The 23,893-nt window shown below is 38.7% G+C and overlaps 2 protein-coding genes and 1 long non-coding RNA gene across 3 annotated transcripts; all 3 read left to right on the top strand.

Moving 5' to 3' along the window:
• The first annotated feature begins 503 nt into the window (after nt 1-503).
• LOC104433118 (probable glutathione S-transferase) lies at nt 504-1,436 on the top strand. The gene is made up of 2 exons (XM_010045770.3): nt 504-860; nt 933-1,436. Exons 1-2 carry the CDS (start codon nt 543-545, stop codon nt 1,275-1,277), a joined length of 663 nt encoding a protein of 220 aa, XP_010044072.2. The 5' UTR covers nt 504-542; the 3' UTR covers nt 1,278-1,436.
• A 3,005-nt stretch (nt 1,437-4,441) lies between these two features.
• Nucleotides 4,442-9,378, top strand: LOC120289042. Its single transcript, XR_005546987.1, has 6 exons — nt 4,442-4,717; nt 5,134-5,310; nt 7,241-7,516; nt 7,713-7,834; nt 8,415-8,542; nt 9,255-9,378. It is a non-coding gene; the product is annotated as an uncharacterized LOC120289042 (long non-coding RNA).
• Nucleotides 9,379-22,050: 12,672 nt separating this feature from the next.
• Nucleotides 22,051-22,988, top strand: LOC104433119 (probable glutathione S-transferase parC). The gene is made up of 2 exons (XM_010045772.3): nt 22,051-22,414; nt 22,491-22,988. The coding sequence occupies exons 1-2, from the start codon at nt 22,097-22,099 to the stop codon at nt 22,833-22,835; spliced, it is 663 nt and encodes a 220-aa protein (XP_010044074.2). The 5' UTR covers nt 22,051-22,096; the 3' UTR covers nt 22,836-22,988.
• The last annotated feature ends 905 nt before the right edge of the window (nt 22,989-23,893 follow it).

The raw sequence follows: 23,893 nt of genomic DNA, 5'->3' as shown, positions 1-23,893 counted from the left end.
CGATGAGCAAGTAAGAGATAGAGCGTAGAATTTATAATTCCAAAGTCCGAGCGATCTTTGATCATATACTTGTCTCTTGAGAGCTAAAACGTTTGTGATCGTGAGAGAAATACCAAAAGAGTGTCTTAGTGAGATAGTGTGATCTACTACTAAGTGTTTGCACTCAAAGTTGTAATCTCTTGTTGATTGCATAGTGGAATCCAGCCAAGAAGGCTGTTAGCATGGGAGAGTGGACGTAGGCTTGGATTAAGCCGAACCATTATAAATCTTGTGTTCTTATTCTCTTCCCTAACTCCTTTGTTTGAAGTTTATTTTATTCCGCATATATTTGCCAAGATTTATCTTAAACACCTATTCACCCCCATCTAGGTGCTATTACTAGCTATATCAATGGCCACCCGCCGCCGCCACCGCCGAACACCTAATCCATGATCTAAAACAACAACAACAACAACTACTACAACTACTACTACTACTACTTAAGTGGCTCCTGCTTTTATCTTTTCACCACAAATAAACTTTTCTTAAGGGAAAATTCTTCAATGGCAGAGGAAGTGATATTGTTAGACTTGTGGTCGAGCCCGTTCGGGACGAGGGCTAGGATCGCCCTGAGAGAGAAGGGCGTGCACTTTGATCTGAGGGAGGAGGACCTTCCGAGCAACAAGAGCCCCCTGCTCCTGCAAATGAACCCAGTCCACAAGAAAATTCCCGTCCTCATCCACAACGGCAAGCCAGTTTGCGAGTCCCACATCATCATCCAGTACATCGACGAGACTTGGGGTCCCGAGTCCCCTCTCTTGCCTTCCGATCCTCACGAGCGCGCCCGTGCCAGATTCTGGGCCGACTACGTGGACAAGAAGGTAAGACAGAACATCTTTCGATCATTTCCTTGGTAAGTGCGCTTGACATCAAGATATGACATGAGGGTGCAGATATTTCCTCCGGGACGGACGGCATATAGATCGACAGGGGAGGCCCAAGAGGCGGCGAAGAAGGAGTTCATCGAGGGCTTAAAGGCGGTGGAGGGAGAGCTCGGGGACAAGGCTTACTTTGGAGGCGAGAGGTTTGGGTTTTTAGATGTGTCGTTAATACCGTTCTATAGCTGGTTCTATGCTGTGGAGACGTTGACTGGTTGTAGCTTCGAGGAGGAGTGCCCCAAGTTGGTGCGATGGGGCAAGCGGTGCATGCAGAGGGAGAGCGTGGCTAGGTCGTTGCCCGACCAGCACAAGGTCTATGACCGCATGTCGGAGATCAGGAAGAAGGTTCAGGCGCAGTAATAATACTTCGGTCTCATTATGGTCATTTCATGACTCTTTGGTTCATAACCCCTTTCCTTTTCCTTTGGACTAGGCTTAGCTCTTTCTACTTTCATGATTTCCTTTTAGTATTTGAGTGTTTTTGGACCAGCTAATAAATTACATACACCATTTCATGAATTCTGTTACGCATTATGCTTTGTGTTAGTCACGCGCGTGCACCTCAAGTAAGTGATGGAAATTGATTGATTCTGTCATCAATCATATGTTGTCTCGCTTGGGGATGAGCGACCGAAGTAGTTGAAATCAGAAAATAAAACCAACTAGCCCTACCTAACCGATTCCAAGTGTGGACGCTGGGGACCGATTCGGCTCTCCGTTCCCAACTGAACGGTCAATTCTTTGGTAGAACCCATTTCAAGTTTGGTTCATGGCGCATCCAGTTTTGAATCAATTCAAAATCAAATCCTACAAGTCATAATGGGATTGAACATTGTTTCTCTCTCGTGGATGCTGGTACAAGGGCACGAACATTATTAGTTTAACTCATACAAGGATAACTAAAGAGAAACAAATGCCAATTGGACTTTGCGTGACCTCTCCCTAAAAGGTAGGGAATAGGTCTGGTTCATTGAATCAAATAATTCTAAGGAATGGTCCATTAATTAGGAGCGCAATCTCTTCCAAACACGTGCCCTACATGGCGTTGAATATTTCATTTTAAAATTCTTTAACAATCTGATATATCTCGAAGTCGCCACTAGCATTTGGGGACAGCTGGAAATTAATCGAGACACAACTTTGTCATCTCGATTTCTACAAACTAGAATTTCTAAATTTGGAGACTTGTTTACACTAATAGTCTTATCAGCGCTCTTTTAGTATGTAACTTGAAAATGTGTTATGTAAGTGGCTATTCAATCTTGATTACCATTTATGATCCTAAAGGCATTATTCCACTAAGTGAGAAAGCAAACGTTTTTGCAGGGTTTATTATGAAAAATTAACAAGTTATTGAAATGACTTTGAAGTAAATAACTAAGTATTGAAAGCATAGGCAACTACACAGGAGATGAAAATTCAATGCAAGTGGCGCAAAGAATAGCATGACCTCATTATAAGCCTCTGGACATGACCCCTCATAAGCTTGACATTAGAGACTAATCCTAGCTCCTAAATTGAGTTAGAATAGAGTGTGCCCAATTCTACTCGTTTATTACACAACTAGACTAGCCTAAGATAAACTAACCATCATTTAAGAAGATGATCACGAGCCTAACTAGTTTTTACACACTAAACTAGACTAAAACCTACATTAGTTTGATTAATAAAACCTAAGTCTATTAACCATTTGGCCTAATTAAAACTAAACTAGATTAATGATCCTAACACCAGACACCTCCTTGAACCGTCTCCATGGATCACCCTTTTCTATCAACTACTCTCACCTTCATCTCACCGGCCACTGATTGTCGGTCATGATTTGGATTCAAGTCGTACGAAACTCAAAGTTAAGTATCAATAGGTTTGCACTAATTGATCAACCAAAGTTCAGGGTCCATTTAATTCAATTATCCCCCGTCACCTCTTAATTAATCTTGTTGACACTTGATTTTTAATCGATGTATTAATAAAAATAAAATGTCACGATTAGGGTTTTCAATCACAACGAAACCATTTTTATTGATAAAAAAATATCGTTTTTCATTTCTTCTTCATTGGTCCATAATTTGTGGCTAATTTTTTTAACCATTTTCATCAAAAACTAAAAAGTTTGACTTTTGATTTAATTCTTTTGGTCAATCATTTGACCGAAAAGTTAACTCCGAGTCTTTTTTTAGTTTTTTGCATATAAAGTTCCTAAATAGTCTCAATTTCATTTTGGCCGAAAAAGGTTTCGAAAAAATCAAAGTTTGACCATTAGTGATTAATCACTAGACAAAGAAAAAAATTGAAAACTTTGAAAACTGACTTTGGCCACAAAAATTTCTCAAAAGTCGATTAAGAATCTTCTTTTTTTTTCGAATTTTCTGAATTTAAGTTCGAAATCAGCCAAAAATAAAATTACTTATTTTCTAGTCACATTTTAACTTAACTTCTTTTATAACATTAGATCTAGAGGTCATCTTAAGTTCACTCGTGTGACTGATTATGTGATTCAGCATGTTAGGGTAAAAATTTTCATTTTTAGCCTTAATCAGAGGTTCCGATGAATTCTTCATGATTGACGAGAGTGTAACCCTAATCGACTTGTTTTCTTAATGTCAATCCAAATCCAAGGTTAATTTTGACAAATTCACATGGGAACTTCCCGATTTGACAGACTTGGCACATCCAAAGGTTGCAAAATAAGGTTAATATGTTCCGATTGAGCCAATCTAACTTGACCCATTCTAGACTAATGCTTAATTTTATGAATTGATATTTAATTTGAACATTGAACTTCAATTTCATTTTGACGTCTAGTTCACATCATCATATCAATGTAGATTTGAATGCGTTATGCCATATTGGGTGCAATTAATTGAATCAATTAATATTATGTTACACTAATTGCATTCAATTTAAATCGATTTGGCAATTGAGCATGGGAATTGCGAAAATTGTGCTAATTGTTTGGAAGGTCTGAATTCACATACCCATTAAATCCAAGCATGACTTTTGATATTTGTGAGATGATTAGACCAATTTAATCCATCGAGATGATATTAAAAGGTTTTTTTTTTTTTTTTTTGGTCGAAACGGAGATATTCATATTCAAGGCGGACGAAAATTACAACCCGAAGACAGGCGTCAATACACAAAGCAAAGTCGATAGCGGTGCAGAGGAAAAGTGGGCCAAGAAGGTGAAAGAGTTTTTCGAGCTTGGGCCTTCGCGCCCAATCGCCCACCGCATTAGCTTCTCTTCGGGCAAGATCAAGTCGCAAGCGAGGAAAGGAGCGACGCAGCACGTAAGCGTGCCTCGCAACGAAAGTGCGAATCTCCCATGGTGATGAACAGCGATCATTGATGGAGTCCACAAGAGTCAGACAATCAGATTCGATGATTAGGTGATCTTCTTCCTTGCCTTGTTCTAGCAAATAAGTAAGAGTGGAAATTAGGGCTTGAGCTTCGCATTGCGTGGCCGAGGACGCACGAACGTAACTGCTGCATCCACCAATCAAAATACGGTCGAGAATCTCCGAGAACACATGCGATCGCACCAAAGTGGGTATCAGAGGTAAAAGCCCCATCAATATTCGCCTTAAAACTGCCTTGGTCTGGTGGAGTCCAAAGCCAATTAGGGTTGGGAAGAGCAAAGTCCGAAATGGCCGATTGCTGTGAGGAATTCCGGTATAGCATTGCGTCTGCGAGGGCTGCTTCTACAAGTTGATCGGGATCTGTTCGCTGCCGCCGAAAAATAAAATGATTGCGCGATTTCCAGATCTGCCAGAGGATAGAAGCAACGATCTCTTTGGAAGGTAAATCCACTTGACTTTCAAAAACTTCTTCAAGCCACGCGTCCATTCGATTTCTATTATAGGTTGAATGAGGAATTTGTATTTTTTGGTGGGACCAAATCTTTGATGTCCATGGGCAAAACAACAGAAAGTGTTCGGTAGTTTCAGGGGTGTGCATAGAACAGAGTTGACAGAGAGGGTCTGGTAAAATGTGTCGTCGAAAGAGATTAAATTTGGTAGGGAGAGCATTATGACACAATGACCAGATAAAAACTTTAATCCTGGGAGGGGTATTGAGATGCCATATAGATCGCCAGAGATGGGCTGATGGCTTATAAGAGGATGAGGGAAGGTTGGGGTTCGTAGGGTAGGCTAATTGTCTAAGGAAGTTATAGGCCGATTTAACTGAATACTGACCTGATTTTGTTCCTGTCCAGATGAGATGGTCAGCTGAAGGAGCATGACTTAATGGAATAGTGAGTATCTCCTCAACAATATGCCGGTCAAAATGCTGATGAAGAAGAGAAAGATTCCAAACCTGAGCAGGAGAGGTTATGAAGCCAGCAACTAGATGAGATTCTGATCGAGGTGCTGGTCCACCTATTATGCCAGAGGTAAGCCATTTATCTTCTCGAATATTTATATGCTGTCCATCTCCCACAAACCACTGAAGCTTAGGAAGAATTGTATCTCGACCTAAAAGTAAACTTTTCCATCCCCAAGAGGAGTTGGTTGTATGTCGTGCATGCCAAAAACTGGTAGAAGGATGATATAGGCCTTTAAAAAGTTGAGCCCAAAGTGAGGTAGGGTTTTGAAATAGTCTCCAAGCTTGTCTTCCTAAAAGGGCTTTATTAAAGGTTAAGAGATCACGAAAGCCAAGACCACCTGCCATCTTCCTCTGTTTTAGAATATCCCATGATCGCCAATGAATACCAGCTGTTGTACTGCTTGTTTGCCACCAGAATTTAGCAATTCTTTGCTCAATAGATTTACATATAGAAACTGGAAGTTTAAAAATAGACATTGCATATTGCGGGAGAGCCTGCACAACCATTTTTAGCAAGATTTCCTTTCCTCCTTTAGAGAGATAGTGCTCTTTCCAGCCGTCAAGTTTAGCACAAACCCGACCCAAAATCCATGCAAACATATCCTCTTAGATGTACCCCAGTCAGATGGAATACCTAAATACTTGCCAATCTTAGAAATAACAGGAACTCGTAACTCTGCAGCAAGGTTCTGTTGTAAATTCAGAGGACAGTGCTTACCACAAAATAAACCTGATTTGTTTCTGTTGATAGCTTGGCCAGTCGATAGACAATACTGATGTAAAACATTGGCTAGGTTCTGACATTCTAGAGTAGTTCCAGTCAAGAAAAAGATTGCATCATCCGCGAAAAATAAATGGGAAAGAGTAGGGCAGTACCGATTCAGTTTAATTCCTTTGAGAGTTCCTGATTGGACAGCTTGGTGTATGAGAGTGGATAAAAGATTGCCGACAAGGATAAATAAATATGGAGATAGTGGATCTCCTTGTCTAAGACCCCTTGTAGGATGAAAGGAATCTAACAATTCACCATTAAATTTGACATTGAATGTGGTGGTGGTGACGCATTGCATTACCCACCTAACCCATTGAACATGGAAGCCTAGCTTTTTAAGATAGTCCTCTAAAAAATCCCACTCAATCCGATCATAAGCTTTCTGCATGTCGAGCTTTAAAACCGCTTGAAAATGTTTCTTTCGTTTGCTGTGATTTAAATGATGCAAAACCTCTTGCACAACCATAATGTTGTCTTGAATCGTCTACCCGTGACGTAAGCACTCTGCTCTGATGAGATTAGTTCTGGAAGAAACTGCTTTAAACGGTTGGCCAACACTTTAGAAATGATTTTGTATGCAAAGTTGCATAGACTAATAGGGCGATACTGTTCTAACCTTTCCGGATGAGGCACCTTAGGATAAGAGAAATTAGAGTCCCATTGATGTAGAGGGCATCACTCCCGAACTGAAAAAATTGCTAACTGATGTATAGATGTCTTCGTGAATGATATCCCAGTGATGATGAAAGAATAACCCATTAAAACCATCCGGGCCAGGGGCTTTGTTGGCTCCAAGCTGAAAAACAGCTTGTTTAACTTCCGCTCAAGTAACAACTGAGGTTAAATTGGCATTCATATCTGCTGTGATGACCTGATGGCATTGATGAAGAATAGGATGATAATCTCGAAAGCCAGTTGAGCTATAAAGATTGACAAAATAGGATTGCGTGATACTCTTAAGCTGAGTAGAATCACGAATCCAGCCAAGGTGGTCATCCTTTAACATGCTGATTCGATTTCGTTGTCGACGTTGGATTGTAGTTGCATGAAAAAACTTAGTATTTTTGTCACCCTCCCGTAGCCATTGGATTCGAGAACGCATTGCCCAATATGATTCTTCCCTCTGCCATATTTTGCGAATTTCATCTTGTAGACTAGATACAAATGCTTTGTCATAGGTAGGACCCGTTTGATTTATATGATTCTGAAGTTGCTGTTGTAACAGGTAGACTTGCTGCTGGTTGTTGCTGTGATTCTGAAGGGATTTACTCCACTTGGCAAGAGCAAATGAAGTACGTTGTAGCTTGTTAGTTAATGATTGAGGTCGCATTGCTGATGAAGTCCATACATTGTTGATGATTGATTGACAAGCTTTCTCTTGCAGCCAGAAAGCTTCAAAACAGAAAGTTTTCTTCCTTTTAAAAGAGTGCGGTTCAGTGAGTAAAAGCAGAGGACTATGATCAGAGGCTAAAGGAGGAAAAGCGAAGACTTCTGCCCCCGGGTAAGATAACCTCCACTCAATGGTGCATAAGGCCCTATCTAGCCTTTCTTTAATGGCTTCAGCACCATCTCTTTTGTTAACCCATGTATAAAAGCAGCCTTTACTTTCAATGTCCATAAACTGACAATCATTCACAAACTCTCGAAAGGAATTTAATCTATATGCCTCAATAATTCTTTTGCCTTGCTTTTCCCAGTGATAAAGGATATCATTATAATCGCCAATACACACCCATGGAAAGGAACTTGAAGTTCGAATCTGTCTGATATCTGCCCAGACTTGCTGTCTATGATGGAATATGGAAGCGCATAAAGACAGGTAAGTCTCATAGTTTTAGCTGTCTGATTCTTGGTACAAATAGTGTCAATAAAATGACAAGTAGAATGCTCGATAGTTAATGTCACCTCCTGGTCATTCCAAAAAATAACCAAACCTCCAGCCACACCCATAGGATTAACGATAAAGGAACTTGAAAACTTCAGCCGTTTCGGATACGTTGAATCATCATGCCTTGATTTTTTGTTTCCATCAAAAACGATATTAGGCCTTTCACCTGCCACAAGGGCCTCAGTAATGCTTGAATTGTCGGGGTTGCCCAGCCCCCGACAATTCCAACCGATGATCCTCATTTGTCCTATGGTGGCTTTTTAGGCAAGCCACCTCAGCCCATGTTCCAACCCCTTCAAAAGAGAAATAATAGGGTATCCGTAAGAGTTGATTCATCAAGAACTACATTGACATTAGAAGAAATCCCATAAGGATTGTATCGTTTGGTTTTTTTCAGCGGACTAGATTTGGAGACTGATCATGGAGTCTTAATTTTCTTGCAAGTAGAGGAATCCTCTGCAGCATTATGTGAAAGCATTGGCTGGTTGAACATAATGGATTTCTGTTTCAGGTCGACTGGAGGAGAAGGCTGCAGAATGATTGATGAATGTTCTGCTGTATTTTCCACTATTGCCGAAGGCTGCTAAGGAGACGGAGGAGCTGGAAGGAGTAATGGAGGTAGCTGCTGTTGAGTTTCTGGTACTACTTCTTCGACATTTCCTTGATTAAAAGTTTGGTCATAAAATGCAAACCAGAATGGACTATGTTGATTGACCTCTGCCCTCAACCATTTACCATAAGATAAGCTATCAGATTCTTCAAGTTTGGCTGCATCATAAGGAATATCATTGCAATACATGGCATAATGGCCAAGAAGACCACATGAATAACAATAATGTGATAAACGTTCATATCTGAAGTCGAGCCATATATGCTTCCCGTCCACCTTGATGAGTTTACCAGATTGCAGAGGTTCTTGTAAATTGAGTTCAACCTTAACCCGTACTGATTTAGCTGAAGAATTATCAGTACCTTCAATTCTCACTTCCTGAACCGTACCTATTTGTCGGACAGCTCTAGTAATCATTTTTTCTGTGCAGCGTTCTAGAGGAAGACCGAAAATTTGAACCCAAAACACACAAGTTGTAAAGTCATAACAGTGTAGAGGGGTATTGGGCAACCAAGGTTTGAGAATAATTAGGTGATGGCCAAACAGCCAATGGCCGTTGTCTAAGACGCGCTGCTTTTCACCTTCAGTATTGAATTTAAAAATATAGAATCCATCTTCACGTGTAGAGATTTGAACATAGTCGTTGCGCCAAACTCTTCTTAAAGTACTCTGAAAAGCAGGAAAGTTGATAGTAGGGTTGGACAGAATTTTACCAATTAATGTAAGTTTACATTCTTGCAGTTTCTCTGGCGGTACGTCATCTTCCCAAATGTCAACGCCATGGTCAGGCCAAAGTCGGCCAAGTCGATGACAGAGAGCAGCAACCCGAGCATCATCGTGGTGAGTAGATTCGGCCATGGAAATTACTGGTAATGAGTTGCGACGACATGCAAACACTGAATAAGAAAGCACTGGCTACGATGATGGTAAAAGGGTGAATTAGGTTAAATTGCGCTATGGATGGTAAGATGGGAAGCAGATAGTCCATGCATGCAAGGAAGATAAAGCGGAGTGGGAATATAGAGCATGAAAAATAGATATGGCTAAAGAAAATCATGATGAAAGGATCGCAATTGCATGGAGAAGTTGAAGAAATTGACGGATGAAAGAAAGGTCACTGATGCGAAGCAGAACATGGATGTTGTAGCTGAAAATGGAGAAGAGATAGTTGCGATGGGATGAAATGGAAGATAGCGCTGAGGAAGACGCCATTACCAGACAGAGATAGAGAATCAGGGAAGGAAGGGTTTAAAGAAAACATAACAGACTACCATGGCGGTAGAAATTGACTCGACAAAACGAGAGCTTTCCTCAAACGAGAGCTTTTTGGATTCCGAAACTTTCAGTTCGGCTTAGAAAATCAGAAACTTTCGCTGATATTAAAAGGTTTGATTGGTTTAATTTTGACGAATTTGGACTGTTTTTTTTTTTTTTTTTTTCAATTTAGTGCATTTCTCTTTTAATTGGGCAAAAAATCTTTATAATTTTGCATAAAATTCCAACCAAAGTGGTCAAAACAGGTTTAGATTAGCCCCCGACAAGAAAGTGGCCAAGTGGCTTTTCAGCGGTCAGCGACCACTTTCAGGTGGCCCGTTTCATGGCCGACCTTCCCATGCCCTGAATTTAAAATTACAAATTTGTCCTTTCAAGGGAAAATGACCAAATTGCCCTTGACTGTTTTTTGATTTAAAAAGGGGATGTGATCTTGGCCGTTCATATGAGGATTTATCTAGACCGTTAGATGTGCCATATCATTAGCCCATGTGATTAAGAAATTCGACCAATCACAAACTTGCTTAATCCCTAAGTATTTTTTTATATTATCCTATAAGATTGAATCCTAACCACTAATCAAATCAATAGTTGAGAATCAATCTAGGCTAGACTATATAAGCATTTTCACTCCAATTTTCAAAGGAGGGAACCATTTTTTAGATCTCGATTCTCTGTCTCTGTCTCTATCTCTATGCATGTGTGCGTGTGCGTGTGTCTCTCTCTATCCTCCTTTTGCCATCGATTATCGCTCGCCAGCATCCCTATTGACGATCCACCACCATGCCTTTCCTCCCCAAGGCATCCCCTCTCCGGTCGCAAGTTTCACCAAAGCCGTCCCTCGCTGCAAGACCTCAAACTGGTGACTTGTTCCTCTTGGCATCAAAACCGCTCCTTACACCGGTCTTGAAGTCTTGGTGACCATCCGATAGTCCAACGACTTCCTTTGGTAGCTGAAGCCTTGTGATGGTGATCAGCAGCTCGTCCTCAAGATTGTGGTGGCTGTCGATTCTCCAAAGCTCCACCAATCGACATTGATTTCCTTAAACTCTACTTGATACACATCCTTTGATAATTTCTTTGCAAGATTGAGCTTGATTCCAACTTGAAGTTTTGTCATTTGATCTAGATATCATTGAGCTACAGTCGACCATTCCTTGAAGTCTACAAGTGGCCGGAATATCTCATTTAACCCCAAGTTCAAAGATGAACAAAGCAAAAATACTCTTAAACTTGAATCTGATGAGGCAAGATAGTCATAGGTGATTAGGGCCAAAATTTAAACCTTAGCTGGCTATCTCTAGGAATAGATGTTCACGTTCGCATCAGCTCTAAGGTCATTGAAGAGTTTGATCATTTCTCGATAATGCTTGTCAAGATGCCTTTTTTGCTGAAACTGTTTAAAATTGACAATCAAAGACTGTTTTTGTAATGATTGATGATGATCATTGTGTATATATCAAAAGATTCAAAGATTAATTTGTGATCATATCATTATATGTTAATGATATATTGATTATCAGAAGCAATATAAAATTTGTTAATATTGTTAAGAGATGATTATCTTCCAAATTTGAGATAAAAGACATGAATGAGGTTGCATATATTCTTAGAATTAAGATTTTAAGAGATTGTTCAAAGATATCATTATCTTTTTCGCAAGAGACGTATATAAATAAGATTCTTAAACGATGTCGTATGCAAGACTGTAAATCTATAGATACTCTAAATTGCAAAAGATGAAGGATTGAGTAATAGACTATGTCCAAAGACCCTACAAGATAAGAAACAAATGCAATGTGTTCTTTTTGCTAGTACTATTTGAAGTTTAATGTAATTATGATGTATATAAGATATGACATATGTTTTATAATTGGAATAGTAAGTATGTACCAATTCAATCCAGGTCAAGCACATTGAACAGTTTTCAAAAGAATACTAAGGTAGCTAAAGAGAACTACTGACTATTCGTTAATTTATCAAGGAAAAGATCTACGACTTGAAGGCTATTCAGATGCTGATTGGGAATAAGATTTAGATGAAAAGAAATGTACCTCTAGATTTGTTTTCTTAATGAATAATAGTGCCATATCTTGGAGTAGTAAGAAGTAAATTTGTATAGTCTTATCCACAATGAAAGCCAAGTTCGTGGCATTATCAATAACTGTATAAGATGGTGTCTAGCTTAAGAGATTTTTTTGATCATTTAGGTGTTGCAAAGGATATTGCAAATACATTGTTGGTTAACTGTGATAGCTAAGTAGCAATAATGTACACCAAGAATCTGAAATATCATGACAAGACCAAACATGTAGATATCAAGTATAACTTTGCCATATAAATAGTTGACCGAAAAGATATGAAAGTTCATATCTATGTATATAATGATAGCAGATCCTATGACAAAACCAATATCTAGAGATGTATTTTTTTTGTCATGTAAAATCTCTAGGACTGCATAGAGGTTGATGTATTGAATATTGTAATTTTCCTAATTATTCAATTTAATGAAGTTGTCTTTCATTATTAATGCCTATGAGGTTTTGTTTGATGTTTATACATCTCAATAGTACATTATATATTGAGAAAATATGTTGGACAAATAAGAGAGTAGCTTACTCACATAAGTAATCGTCTTTATTTACTGTGCGATAAATAAAGATGGGATATTTTTTTTTAAGCTTCTTATTTAGGTGATAATTGAGAGCTCAAGCTTAAAATATAGATATTATATTAACTAAGTATTAAGATAATGATATAATATTTATTATGTCCGAAAGTGAAATAATGATTTTTTTCTTTTACTTTATTTATCTTTGATACCAGATGTGAGTTTTAATGATTCTTTGAAAGAGTAGATACGTGAACTCAAGTTAGATATTAGGTATGTCGGAACTATTATCTGTACAATATTGAAAGTGAAGATATATGCTCCATGGGAAATGAGTTAATATCGTAATATGTATTTCATACTATGTATGCATGAGACGACCAATAAGAGTGGCAAAAGTTTTGATATCAACTTTTATACAATGTGAGACTTCTGAGAAAAAAGTTCCTCAATTAAGTACCCTCATGACTCTTGTTCTTTAGATTTCTATTTAATGTTTTTTTATCTTAAAATGTTGGCAATGATTATGAATTGATTCAATTTAATAGGACATTTCTAGAAAAACAAGTTGAATTGAAATTGAGAGTTTTAAGGAAAGCGGAAGATCAAGTTTGAGATATTACATTCTAGTTTTGTATTCACTGGTTAATCAATTATGATTAGTTTGAGATAATCATTATTATAAATACAATGTATATTATAATTAAAAAAAGATTGAGAGAGATATAAATGTAATTAATCGATTTATGATATTACATACTATATCTACTTGAAAAATGTAATGCTCAATTTGAGTTGTTATATATTCCTAACAGATGTATGATAACGAGCTCACGAAATATACTGGTCACACGAATTATTTACTAGTATGAGCGTTGCAAAAAGGAGAAGAAAGAGTTATGTTCAGCCCATCATGTGCGAGTGAGAGATGATGGTTTTATTATAAAGCATGTTGGACCAAAACCTAGCCCATTCGCCCGTGTTGAGCCAAAACTCGGCCTGTAAGGAAGTGCTCATAAGAGAGAGGGTAGTTATTTTTATATAAAATAATTGATGTATAAAAAAAAACGTTGAAAGGAAAAAAAAACAGAATGTACGTTATTCCGGTTTTTTACGTCGGTGAAATCTCTTTCAAGAAAGGAACTCAAAGGCTTCAATTGATCCCTCTCAAGACTATAAAAAATATTTAATCCATGAAAAACAAAGTACTTCTGTCCTTGTGATGTGCCTTTTGATTGGTGTTACACGTATCCTCAGGCTTGTTTCTGTGTTTGTTTTTAGTATTCGACAATTCTAGTATATGTTCATTTTTAGGAATCCGTTTCTATCAGTATTCATTAAATTTATTATTTTTTTAATATTTTAACCATTAAAGTTATTATTTTTTAATATTTTAACTAAATCTATTTTTAAATTTAATTTATTTAATTTTATATTATTATTTTATCACATGAGTAAAAAACGACGTTGTTTTTGCATTATTTGGCCATGTCAGCGTGCAAAACGGCGTCGTTTTGGGCTCGGTTCGCTGGAAAAATGCCACGTCGGCATTTTGGCTGGATTTTGGCCGAATTGGCACTCAAGTGATCCATTTTGCTCCGATTTTGGCACTTAAGTGTACATTTCGTAACTTTTGGCACTTAAGTGTCCCTTTGTGCCAACTTTTGGCACCTGTGGGTCCTTATCCCCTATTTCGGGCTTGGTGGGCCTTATTGATCATCTACAGCCCGCTGAACCCTTTTTTTGGTGTTAAGAAGGAGGTAATTTAAAACAGGGAGTGGAGCTCCTAAAGCCCAAAATATATGGGAGGAAAAAGGCCGCATCGTTTATCCTCGTTCTTGCAGAAAGAGTGATTAACCCTAAGGCTAAAACAATCACCACCATGTATCGTGTCTGGTTTTTGCCTAAGACAGTAAGGGCATGAATGATAACCATTCTAACCAGAAATTGATTTATGGAAGAGAGATTTTTCTAGATGAGTTTCTAAGCAAAAATAACCGTTTGATAACGATATAAAATTTATATTCTAAAAATAGAAATTCGTTTAATAACGACATAAAATTTCTTCCTTTTGAACAGCGGCGAACCAATGGCCGACAGCCGGCGACCGATAGACAGTGGTCAGCGGTGACAGATGAAGGACTGGTTGACGAACGATGAGAATAATTTTTATTTCTCATTTCTGTTCCAGAAATAGAGAAGTATAAAAATTTTACTTCTGATTTCTATTCCAAACCTATTTCTGAAACAAAAATCTATTTCAGAAATAGAAAAATGGAATAATTTTATCAAACGGATTTCTATTCCAGAAACAAGTCTGGAATAGAAAAATTATTTCTGGAACAGAAACAGGGGTTGTCATGCACCCCTAATAGGTCGGCCGACTATAAGGAAATATGGTCCGAATAAAAATATCACAAAGTGGAGGTGGGATAAAGGTCAAGAAAATTTCTTATATCCATGTGTGAAAGCTAATTTTTTTCTATTAACAAACTTCTCAATTCAATTAAATAAAAATGATATATGAATTAAAAAATAAAATTATGAATAAAAATAACAACAGTTTTCATATTAATGATGAGAGGGGATAAAAATAAATAAATAAGAGTGAAAATAATAATAAAAACATGTAAATAAAATTGAAGTTGGATAACTCAAAATTTTAATGAAAAAATTCAAACTTGGAAAAGATCTTTCTAATTCTCGAAGGAGGGGCAATGAGACTTCTAAAAAAAAAAAAAAAAAAAACCTTACTCCCTCTCCCCTTCTCCTCCATAACTCTAGTTCATGTGGAAGTTTCATAATTCCTATGTAATTCTTTAATTAATGTCAAAGCACCATGAAAATTGCGAAAGTCAAATCTCGTTCTTCTCCATAACTCTTTGGTTCAAGTCAAGAGTTTATGAGAGTAACTAGAGAGTCGAAACTCCCTCTCCCGTATAACTTTGTGGTTCATGTTGAAATTTCATGAAAGTGGTGAGAGAATCGAAGTACTATCATGATGGTGAATGATAGCATTTTCTCTTTTATTAGATTCAACATTCGTTGGCTAATAATCACGAATTATTCAAAACATAATGCTGAATGGAAATTGTCGAAAGTGGAAAGAGTGAGCCTCAACCAAAGGAGAAGGGTTCTGAACAAAAGAGTGATGAGATGAGCATAATCAGACTCAGATTCTACAGGGGCTGAAGCTTCTTCTTGAGTACCAATAGGAAGTCATAGACCTTGTGCTGGTCTGGCAACGACTTGGCCACGCTCTCCCTCTACATACACTGCTCAGCCCATTGCACCAGCTTGGCGCACTGCTCCGTGACGCTGCAATTGGCCAGTTTCTCCAAAGCATAGAATGAGTTATACAACGGTATCGAGAATTTTCCATTTTCTCAAGAACTTGAGTAGTTCTCAAATTTTTAAAATATAATAATAGTTTCTTCTCCTTTCCCTACTAGAATGTAGGAGGATTTTGTGAGGTGAGGGTAACTTCAAAGGTTATATGTAGAGTGGGTTGACTTCTCCCAAGTGATGTGAGATTCCTTCTCGTAGGGGCTTAACAGACACTAGATCCATATATGTCTAGTAGCACCTAAGTCTACCACGTATTCTTTCGCATTAGCCATAATATTGGCTTGAGAAATGATCGCAACAATTATGTCATCAGAATCATCTGTTTGAACCAAGTTAACATTCGGTTTAGTAGGATTGTCATTTCCCTCACAATTTTCATTTTGGCTAATTTCCTAGTTGTAGCACCTCCACCAATGGCGAACACATATACTATAGTGGATTTTATCTCACTAAATATGAGATCTAATTAGTATCAATGTATCCTTCTAATATAATGAGAAATCCACTGTATAAAATGTCAAAGATTAGTTGGCAATCATCCTTGAAGAAAGTGTTTCATAAAAGACATTACTGTTGGCTACGGGTGCAAAGAAAAGATGGCAATTCCATCTCCATGGCAATTAACTAAAGGTATATTCATTCCCAATGTAAAAAGCCAATCAAGTCTCTAAAAAGCCATTCAACATAAATTGACAAAGTAAATATTCCCAAAAAAAAAAAAAAAAAAAAAAAATTTCACATCGTCACTATACCATTGTCGAACATGTTGCTCCAAAAAGTTAACCAGAACTCAGAGGCTAAACCCAAAATGAATAATAAATCCAGATAATAACTACAATTAAGTGTAATTATGATTCTAAAAAACATCCTGTCAATATTATTAAATATGAATTACCAAAGAAAATCTCAACAATGCATGCTCGATGAAAATGTTTAACCAATTTCATTATGCAATAAAATGATATTTGATAACTCTATCAAAAGTCATGCGTGAAAAAATAACAAATAAAATCAATCATTGCCAAAGTGACATTGCACATTTCAACCCATGAATTTTGCGGCTATTATAAAGTATAAACCTATTTCACTATTTTAAACATAAGTCGAGTAGGAATCTGATAAATTCAAGATAGGCTCACAATGTTTCACAAAAACAGTGTTCATGTAAAACTCATAGCAGACTTTTACTCTTTAAGCAACCTTTAAGCAACGTCCAGTGGTGATTTATAACGTGAAACATGGAAAATACATATTTAGAGAATACCACATAAAGGCAGGATGCGAAAAGCATACTCACGCAATTATCAATGTCTATTATGCTAAGCTAGCTAAAAAGGTGATTAAAGGCAATTCAGAAAGATACCACTTTAGCAAGCACAGGATGAGAGAATGCATGGGCACCAGTTATCTAATTGGCTAATGATACACCCTCAATATTTACCATATATATATTTCAAGTTCAAAACTTTATCCTAAAATCCTTCTATCTTACCAAATTCAACATGAAAGGGCAGAAGCTGAAACTCAACAATATGCAAATTTGTAAAGTCTAACGTGAGGGGACAAAGCTATTCAATTCCAATGACACACACTTAGACCCAATCAAGCACACATATACTAGGATTACCTTGGGGTAAGTACACTATCAGTGCCAAAAGTTGTGTACGACGATCACTTTATTGCAAAAAAATTATTTTGGATCACTTAAGTGCCAAAAATTTGAAAAGCGATCATTTTAGTGCTTGATTGGGTCTAAGTGTGATTCATTGGAATTGAATAGCTTTGTCCCTCACGTTAGACTTTACAAATTTGCATATTGTTGAGTTTCAGCTTCTGCCCTTTCATGTTGAATTTGGTAAGATAGAAGGATTTTAGGATAAAGTTTTGAACTTGAAATATATATGGTAAATATTGAGGGTGTATCATCATTAGCCAATTAGATAAATGTTGCCCATGCATTCTCTCATCCTATGCTTGTTTGGCGTCTTTTCCCTAAGTCAAAACCCTAAATCTCCAAATTGAGAGAGAGAGAGAGAGAGAGAGAGAGAGAGAGAGAGAGAGAGAGAGAGAGAGAGAGAAGGCATGGCAAGGCTTCCCCATCGTCTTCTTCCCTGAAGAACAACACCAGCACCAGCCGCTCCTTGAGTAGAGCCTAATCCACCATCTCCATTTACGCCCTCCTTGTTTCCCTTGCCCTCCTCGTCTTCTCTCTCTCCACCTTCAACCCTCTTCTTCCTTCTCCTTCTCCGCCCTCGCCTCCTATTCTTCCCGTCGCTTCTTGCCCGAGAAACAACCTCAGCCTCTCCTTGCTCACCAAGTCAAGCAACTACGATGGAGGCCGAGCGACGGTGGCCGAGCAGGGTGGCCGAGGGACGGTGGCCGAGCTAGCTAGGTCAGTGTTGGGCGAGGATCAAACAAAAAAAACCCTAATTTCAATCCCATATGAGTTGTGCGGCGTCGTTTTTGTGAGGCCATCCACATATGACGGCAAAACGATGTCGTTTTCTTAAGGAGGACGGAAAACAACGTTGTTTAAAAGCCATGTCGATTTTTTTTATAAATATAAAAGCCACGCCATCATTTTGGTCGGAATCTCTCGCCGGTGGCACCAAAGTGATTGTTTTTCCTCCGATTTGGTACTTAAGTGATTTGACATAAACTATTGGCACCAAAGTGAGCGTCGTATACAACTTTTGGCACTAATAGTGTACTTATCCCAATTACCTTGTGACAAGATCACGTTTGAATTGAACTCAAATATCATCACATGTAATTGTATATGGCAGTGAATGTTCTCGGCAACTTTCCAAAGCTAATGTATACAAACATAGCAGTAATTTTCAGAATATTCTTTTATGTAAAATCAACTAAAGGTAAACATGAATCACGTAATGCCAAATTGACGGAAAATCTTGTTATTTCTTTTGACATCCGGCATGGACACAACACAAGAAAAATCAGTTTCTATCAACTTTATTGACTTATTACAAATAAAAACCAAGAGAAAAATGAATCACGATTTCTTATCTCTTCACTGAATAGTAAACACATGAACTAGAGCCCTGACTAACATAGTAATTTTTTTTTTTTTTTTGGATTGAACTGATCCAATGGACGATGATGAAAGAAAATAATGCATAGAGTGGGAATTGTACCTTTGATCTAACGATCACTAAGCTACGCGCATGGATGAGAGAGCATTCTTGCACCTTCATGCACTTATTGGGCATACACGAGCGAGCAATTACCAAAAAATAAAAATAAAAAAACGTGCGAAAATATGCAGTCATAGGCCCACGCCGCAGTCCCAAGCAAGCACGACCAAGTCACGCCACCATTTGGTGGAACTTGCTCATAAATCATGGAGAATAACGCCATTCACAAACTACATAGAGACGGGTCAAGGAATCGCACTCATATTCGACATTAAGGATTAAGGTAAACTCAACTCTTCAAGCACATCATAGTCCTTCAGATCATCAGTCCATTTTCTTATTTTCAGTTAACATGACAAAAACATTAACAGCGTCATTGAAGCATGGTCTATTAGCAAAAACGAGAATTCAGTATAATAACAAAATAGAACATCCCTAGGCTCAATAAAAGGACATACATGATAACGGTGACAGCACCATTGGAGCGGCGGAGGTAGAGGTATCAATTGCGGCGGTGTTGATAATGGCAATGGTGGTGGTGACAATTTCAGTTTGAGAATCTTTAAGGCAATTACCCTTAAGATTATTGGAAAAATGTTAAACAATATGAAAATAATAATAATGATGATGATGATGATGATGATGATGATTGGTAGAAACTATTGAAAAAGATGAGAGAAATAGAATTAATTCTCTAAGATGTGCAAGCATTGGCCTTAAAAATAATTTCATCTAGGTGTGTGCAAAAGAACCGGGATCCACCCGGACCACCCGGAACCGGACCGGAACCGCCCAGAACCGGTGGTTCTTGAGGAAACCAGTATGGTTCCCAGTTCCAATTTATGGGAACCGGTGGGTACCGGTCTGGTTCCCGATTCCATGGGCAGATTTGTCCACCCGCCCATCCGGACCAAACCGATTAATTTTTAATATTAAAAAAATGAAATTACTAATTAACAAATCCGATCGAATTTGCTCTCTCTCTCTCTCTCTCTCTCTCAATCACCACCATTTTCCAGCTTCAGCTTCATGCTCATTAGTCGACCCACCACTGAAATCTCTCTCTCTCTCTCTCTCAATCACCACCATTTTCCAGCTTCAGCTTCATGCTCATTAGTCGACCCACCACTGAAAACCTTACAAAGTCCCGAGAGCCTGTGGCTCTCGACGCTCCCTTCCTTCCCCAAAACTCGAAAGATCTCAATTTTGAGGTCCCGTAGCTCGCCATCCTCCATCGACGCTGCAGAGCTCCGTCACTTCCCGATGAAACAACATGGAAGGGAGCTGCAAAACAGTAGCAAAGAAACCCTAAAACACCGCCTCCGCCCTCCAAATCCAAGTACTAGAACCCTCCCAAGTACCCATCTTTATTTCAGCTCAAAAGCCTTCTCTTTCCATTACAAAGTCCCATCTTTTTGGTTCTTTGACATTGCCCCTTCCATTGCTCATTCTCTATTGGTGAGACCGATTCCATGGATCCACCCGGGAACCAAACCGAACCGGCGGTCCAGTTCCCGGGTGGATCCATGCAATAAACGAGTGGATCCTGGTTCCAATTTTTCGGAACCAATCCTTAGCAGACAGTTCCCAATTCTAGGTCGAGAACCACCCACCCAGACTATGCACACCCCAAGTTTCATCCCTTGAAGTACAAAACTTAGACTCTAGTGGCTACCTTCCCAAAATACAACAAACCTTCTTCTTTATTCTACATTTAATAATAAAGGGAGCAAGAATAACGTTATGTGTATAACCTAGCAAGGAAGAAGAAAATGAAAAGAAAAGATTTTTTTTTTTTTAAATTCATTGACTCTTTTTCAATGTGGTTTGCAATTTTGATTTTATATTCAAATAAAAGAGAAAGTCGTCAGGAAACCGTTTTGATAATTATTGAAGAAGATGACTATTGTATAGCCATTATAAAATAACGAAAAGTTTATGAAGAAATAAATCACATTAGAAAGTAATTATGTCTTTTTCGTAAAATCTTTACAAAATTGATAGTTTTCATGGTGGTCATAAGTTCTAACAAATATTTCTTAACTGCTAAAATATCCAACAAAAACTGCTCAAATGTAACAGGAGGATATTATCTCATTTGAGACTCGAACTCACATCCGAATCCAATAACAGAGCAGCACTCAAAGTTAATATCTATGAACGGGGAATGGTGAGTCCCGGTCTCCAGTTGTACCAAAACAGGGAGGAGGCCTTACCTTGTATGTCATAGTCGCCGGTCGAGCCTTTACAAGGAAGGTTCGGCAGGCGTCGCCAGCAAGAGCGAGCATCGGCAACAGGAGTTTCTCCATGAACCAATCACTTCGGAACCTTGGGACGTGGAGATGAGAGCCTCTTGGGGACAGCCTGACCGATTGTGGCCAGAAGCGAGACGACGCTGGCAATATCCGGTGATCAAAAGGGCGTGAGGTCGTGTGAATGATCAGTGATTGCGCGTGGAGAGCTGAGAGCCAGCCGGAGAAAAAAAGGATCTCCAAAAATCGTCTCTCCCAATCTCTCTCTCGTGTGCGCTTTGTCTTTTACGCCCCTTCCTCCTTGTGAAATCGTTGGCTGGTTTTAATTGGAGACAAAAAATCCCTTTCTCCAGCTCATTAGGGCCCGATTATTAACGTTTCTATTTCTTGGTATTTCTGTTCTTTTGTTATGTTAAACAAAAAAAGAACAGAAATCCATTTGATAATATCAACTAATTTTTCTAAGGATATAGATTTGCAACGAGAACAAAATGTATAAAAAAAAATATTTTCTTGTTTCTGAAAATAATTTTTAAAAAATAAGTCTATTTTTTTCTTTCTTTTTTTTTCTTTTTCTTTTACTTGCTGCTCACAGCCACCCACCATTGTCTGTCGTCAGCCACCCGCCGACCGAGATTGCCGAATACCTAATCCATGATGCAATTAATAATAATAATAATAATAATAATAATAATAATAATAATAATAATAATAATAATAATAGCAGTAGTCTCGTTCACGTGATACCTAATCCATCATCTAATCGGGCGGACTTCCAGCATTGACTTGGACCGACAATGACGCAAGCAATGACGTTATTGAGCAGCCTCTCAAACATTGCAGCGACTAAGAGAAGTCTCGTCAATGTTGTCTTTCCCACTACTTAAGTGGCTCCTGCTTTTATCTTTTCACCACAAAGAAACTTTCTTAAGGGCAAATTCTTCAATGGCAGAGGAAGTGATATTGCTAGACTTCTGGCCGAGCCCGTTCGGGATGAGGGCGAAAATCGCCCTGAGAGAGAAGGGCGTGCACTTTGATTTGAGGGAGGAGGAACTTCTGAGCAACAAGAGCCCCCTGCTCCTGCAGATGAACCCAGTCCACAAGAAAATTCCCGTCCTCATCCACAACGGCAAGCCAGTTTGCGAATCCCACATCATCGTCCAGTACATCGACGAGACTTGGGGTCCCGAGTCCCCTCTCTTGCCTTCCGAACCTCACGAGCGCGCCCGTGCCAGATTCTGGGCCGACTACGTGGACAAGAAGGTAAGACAGATAGAACATCTTTCAATCATTTCCTTGGTAAGTGCGCTTAACATCGAGATATGACATGAGGGTGCAGATATTTCCTGCGGGACGGACGGCATGGAGATCGACAGGAGAGGCCCAAGAGGCGGCGAAGAAGGAGTATATCGAGGGCTTAAAGATGCTGGAGGGAGAGCTTGGGGACACGGCTTACTTTGGAGGCGAGAGGTTTGGGTTTTTAGATGTGTCGATAATACCGTTCTATAGCTGGTTCTATGCTGTGGAGACGTTGACAGGTTGTAGCTTCGAGGAGGAGTGCCCCAAGTTGGTGGGATGGGCCAAGCGGTGCATGCAGAGGGAGAGCGTGGCCAGGTCGTTGCCCGACCAGCACAAGGTCTATGACTTCATGTCGGAGGTCAGGAAGAAGGTTCAGGCGCAGTAATAATACTTTAGTCTCATTATGGTCATTTCATGACTCTTTTGTTCATAACTCCTCTCCTTCGGATGAGGCTTAGCTCTTTCTACTTTCATGATTTCCTTTTGGTATTTGAGTATTTCTGGACTAGCTAATAAACTATATACACCATTTCATGAATCCCGTTTCACATTATGCTTTGTGTTAGTCACGCACATGCACCACAAGTGATGGAAATTGATCAATTCCGTCGTCCACCGTATGTGTTTGGGGATAAGCAATCAAATCGGTTGAAATCAGGAACCGAATTGACTAGCCTTACCCAGCCGATTTCAAGAGTGTTCACTGGAAACTGATTCTTTTCCTGTTTCCCAACTTGAAACCAGTCAATTCTTAGGCGGAACCCATTCAAGGTCGTTCTTGATGCATACAGTTTTGAACTAAGTTTATAATCAAGTCCTGTGAGCCTTTGAATTGAGAAATTCATTAATGGGATTGAACATTATTTCTCTCCTATGCATGCGGGTAGGGGTGATCGACTTCAGGGTGGATGATTCTCACTCTAGAACTGGGAACCACCCACTAAAGAACAGTTCCGAAAAATTGAAACCGGAAACTGTCCGTTAGTTCTATGGTCCCACCAAGCTTCACACAATTACTGGTTTGTTTTCCAACAAGCCATGAACTTGTCCACCAAGCTTCTTCTTCTTCTTTTTTCCCAACAAAAAAGAATGCTCTATTTATCAATTGCCACGTTTGTAAAATAAAAATAAAAATGCTTGTTCTTTAATTGCTTTGCCCTCATAACAAAGCCAAGTACATGGAACAAGCCCATCCGACACAATAAATTAGACAACTTTACAATGACACAAGAATCACAACAAGATTTGCCACAAACTTCACAACTTGTGAATCACAAGGTACACTTCAAATGCAACCCAAAGAGTTTCCTTTTAAACAAGTGCAAAGAATACTTCACTTTCCTCACAATACTTCAAACAGTGAGTATAATGACACAAGAATCACAACAAATTTACCACAAAGTTTACTACTTGTGAAGCTGGTGAATCACAAGTTTCACTTCC

Source organism: Eucalyptus grandis, chromosome 1, assembly GCF_016545825.1.
Source record: "Eucalyptus grandis isolate ANBG69807.140 chromosome 1, ASM1654582v1, whole genome shotgun sequence".
Classification (NCBI taxonomy): domain Eukaryota; kingdom Viridiplantae; phylum Streptophyta; class Magnoliopsida; order Myrtales; family Myrtaceae; genus Eucalyptus; species Eucalyptus grandis.
The sequence above is the reverse complement of the archived record's forward strand: the minus strand, read 5'-3'. Positions and strand labels throughout refer to the sequence as shown.

Excerpts from the sequence above, each read along its gene's own strand:
- LOC104433118 (XM_010045770.3), top strand. The coding sequence starts at position 543 with ATGGCAGAGGAAGTGATATTGTTAGACTTGTGGTCGAGCCCGTTCGGG. Across the intron at positions 861-932 it reads CCGACTACGTGGACAAGAAG|ATATTTCCTCCGGGACGGAC; the intron begins GTAAGACAGAAC and ends ATGAGGGTGCAG.
- LOC104433119 (XM_010045772.3), top strand. The coding sequence starts at position 22,097 with ATGGCAGAGGAAGTGATATTGCTAGACTTCTGGCCGAGCCCGTTCGGG. Across the intron at positions 22,415-22,490 it reads CCGACTACGTGGACAAGAAG|ATATTTCCTGCGGGACGGAC; the intron begins GTAAGACAGATA and ends ATGAGGGTGCAG.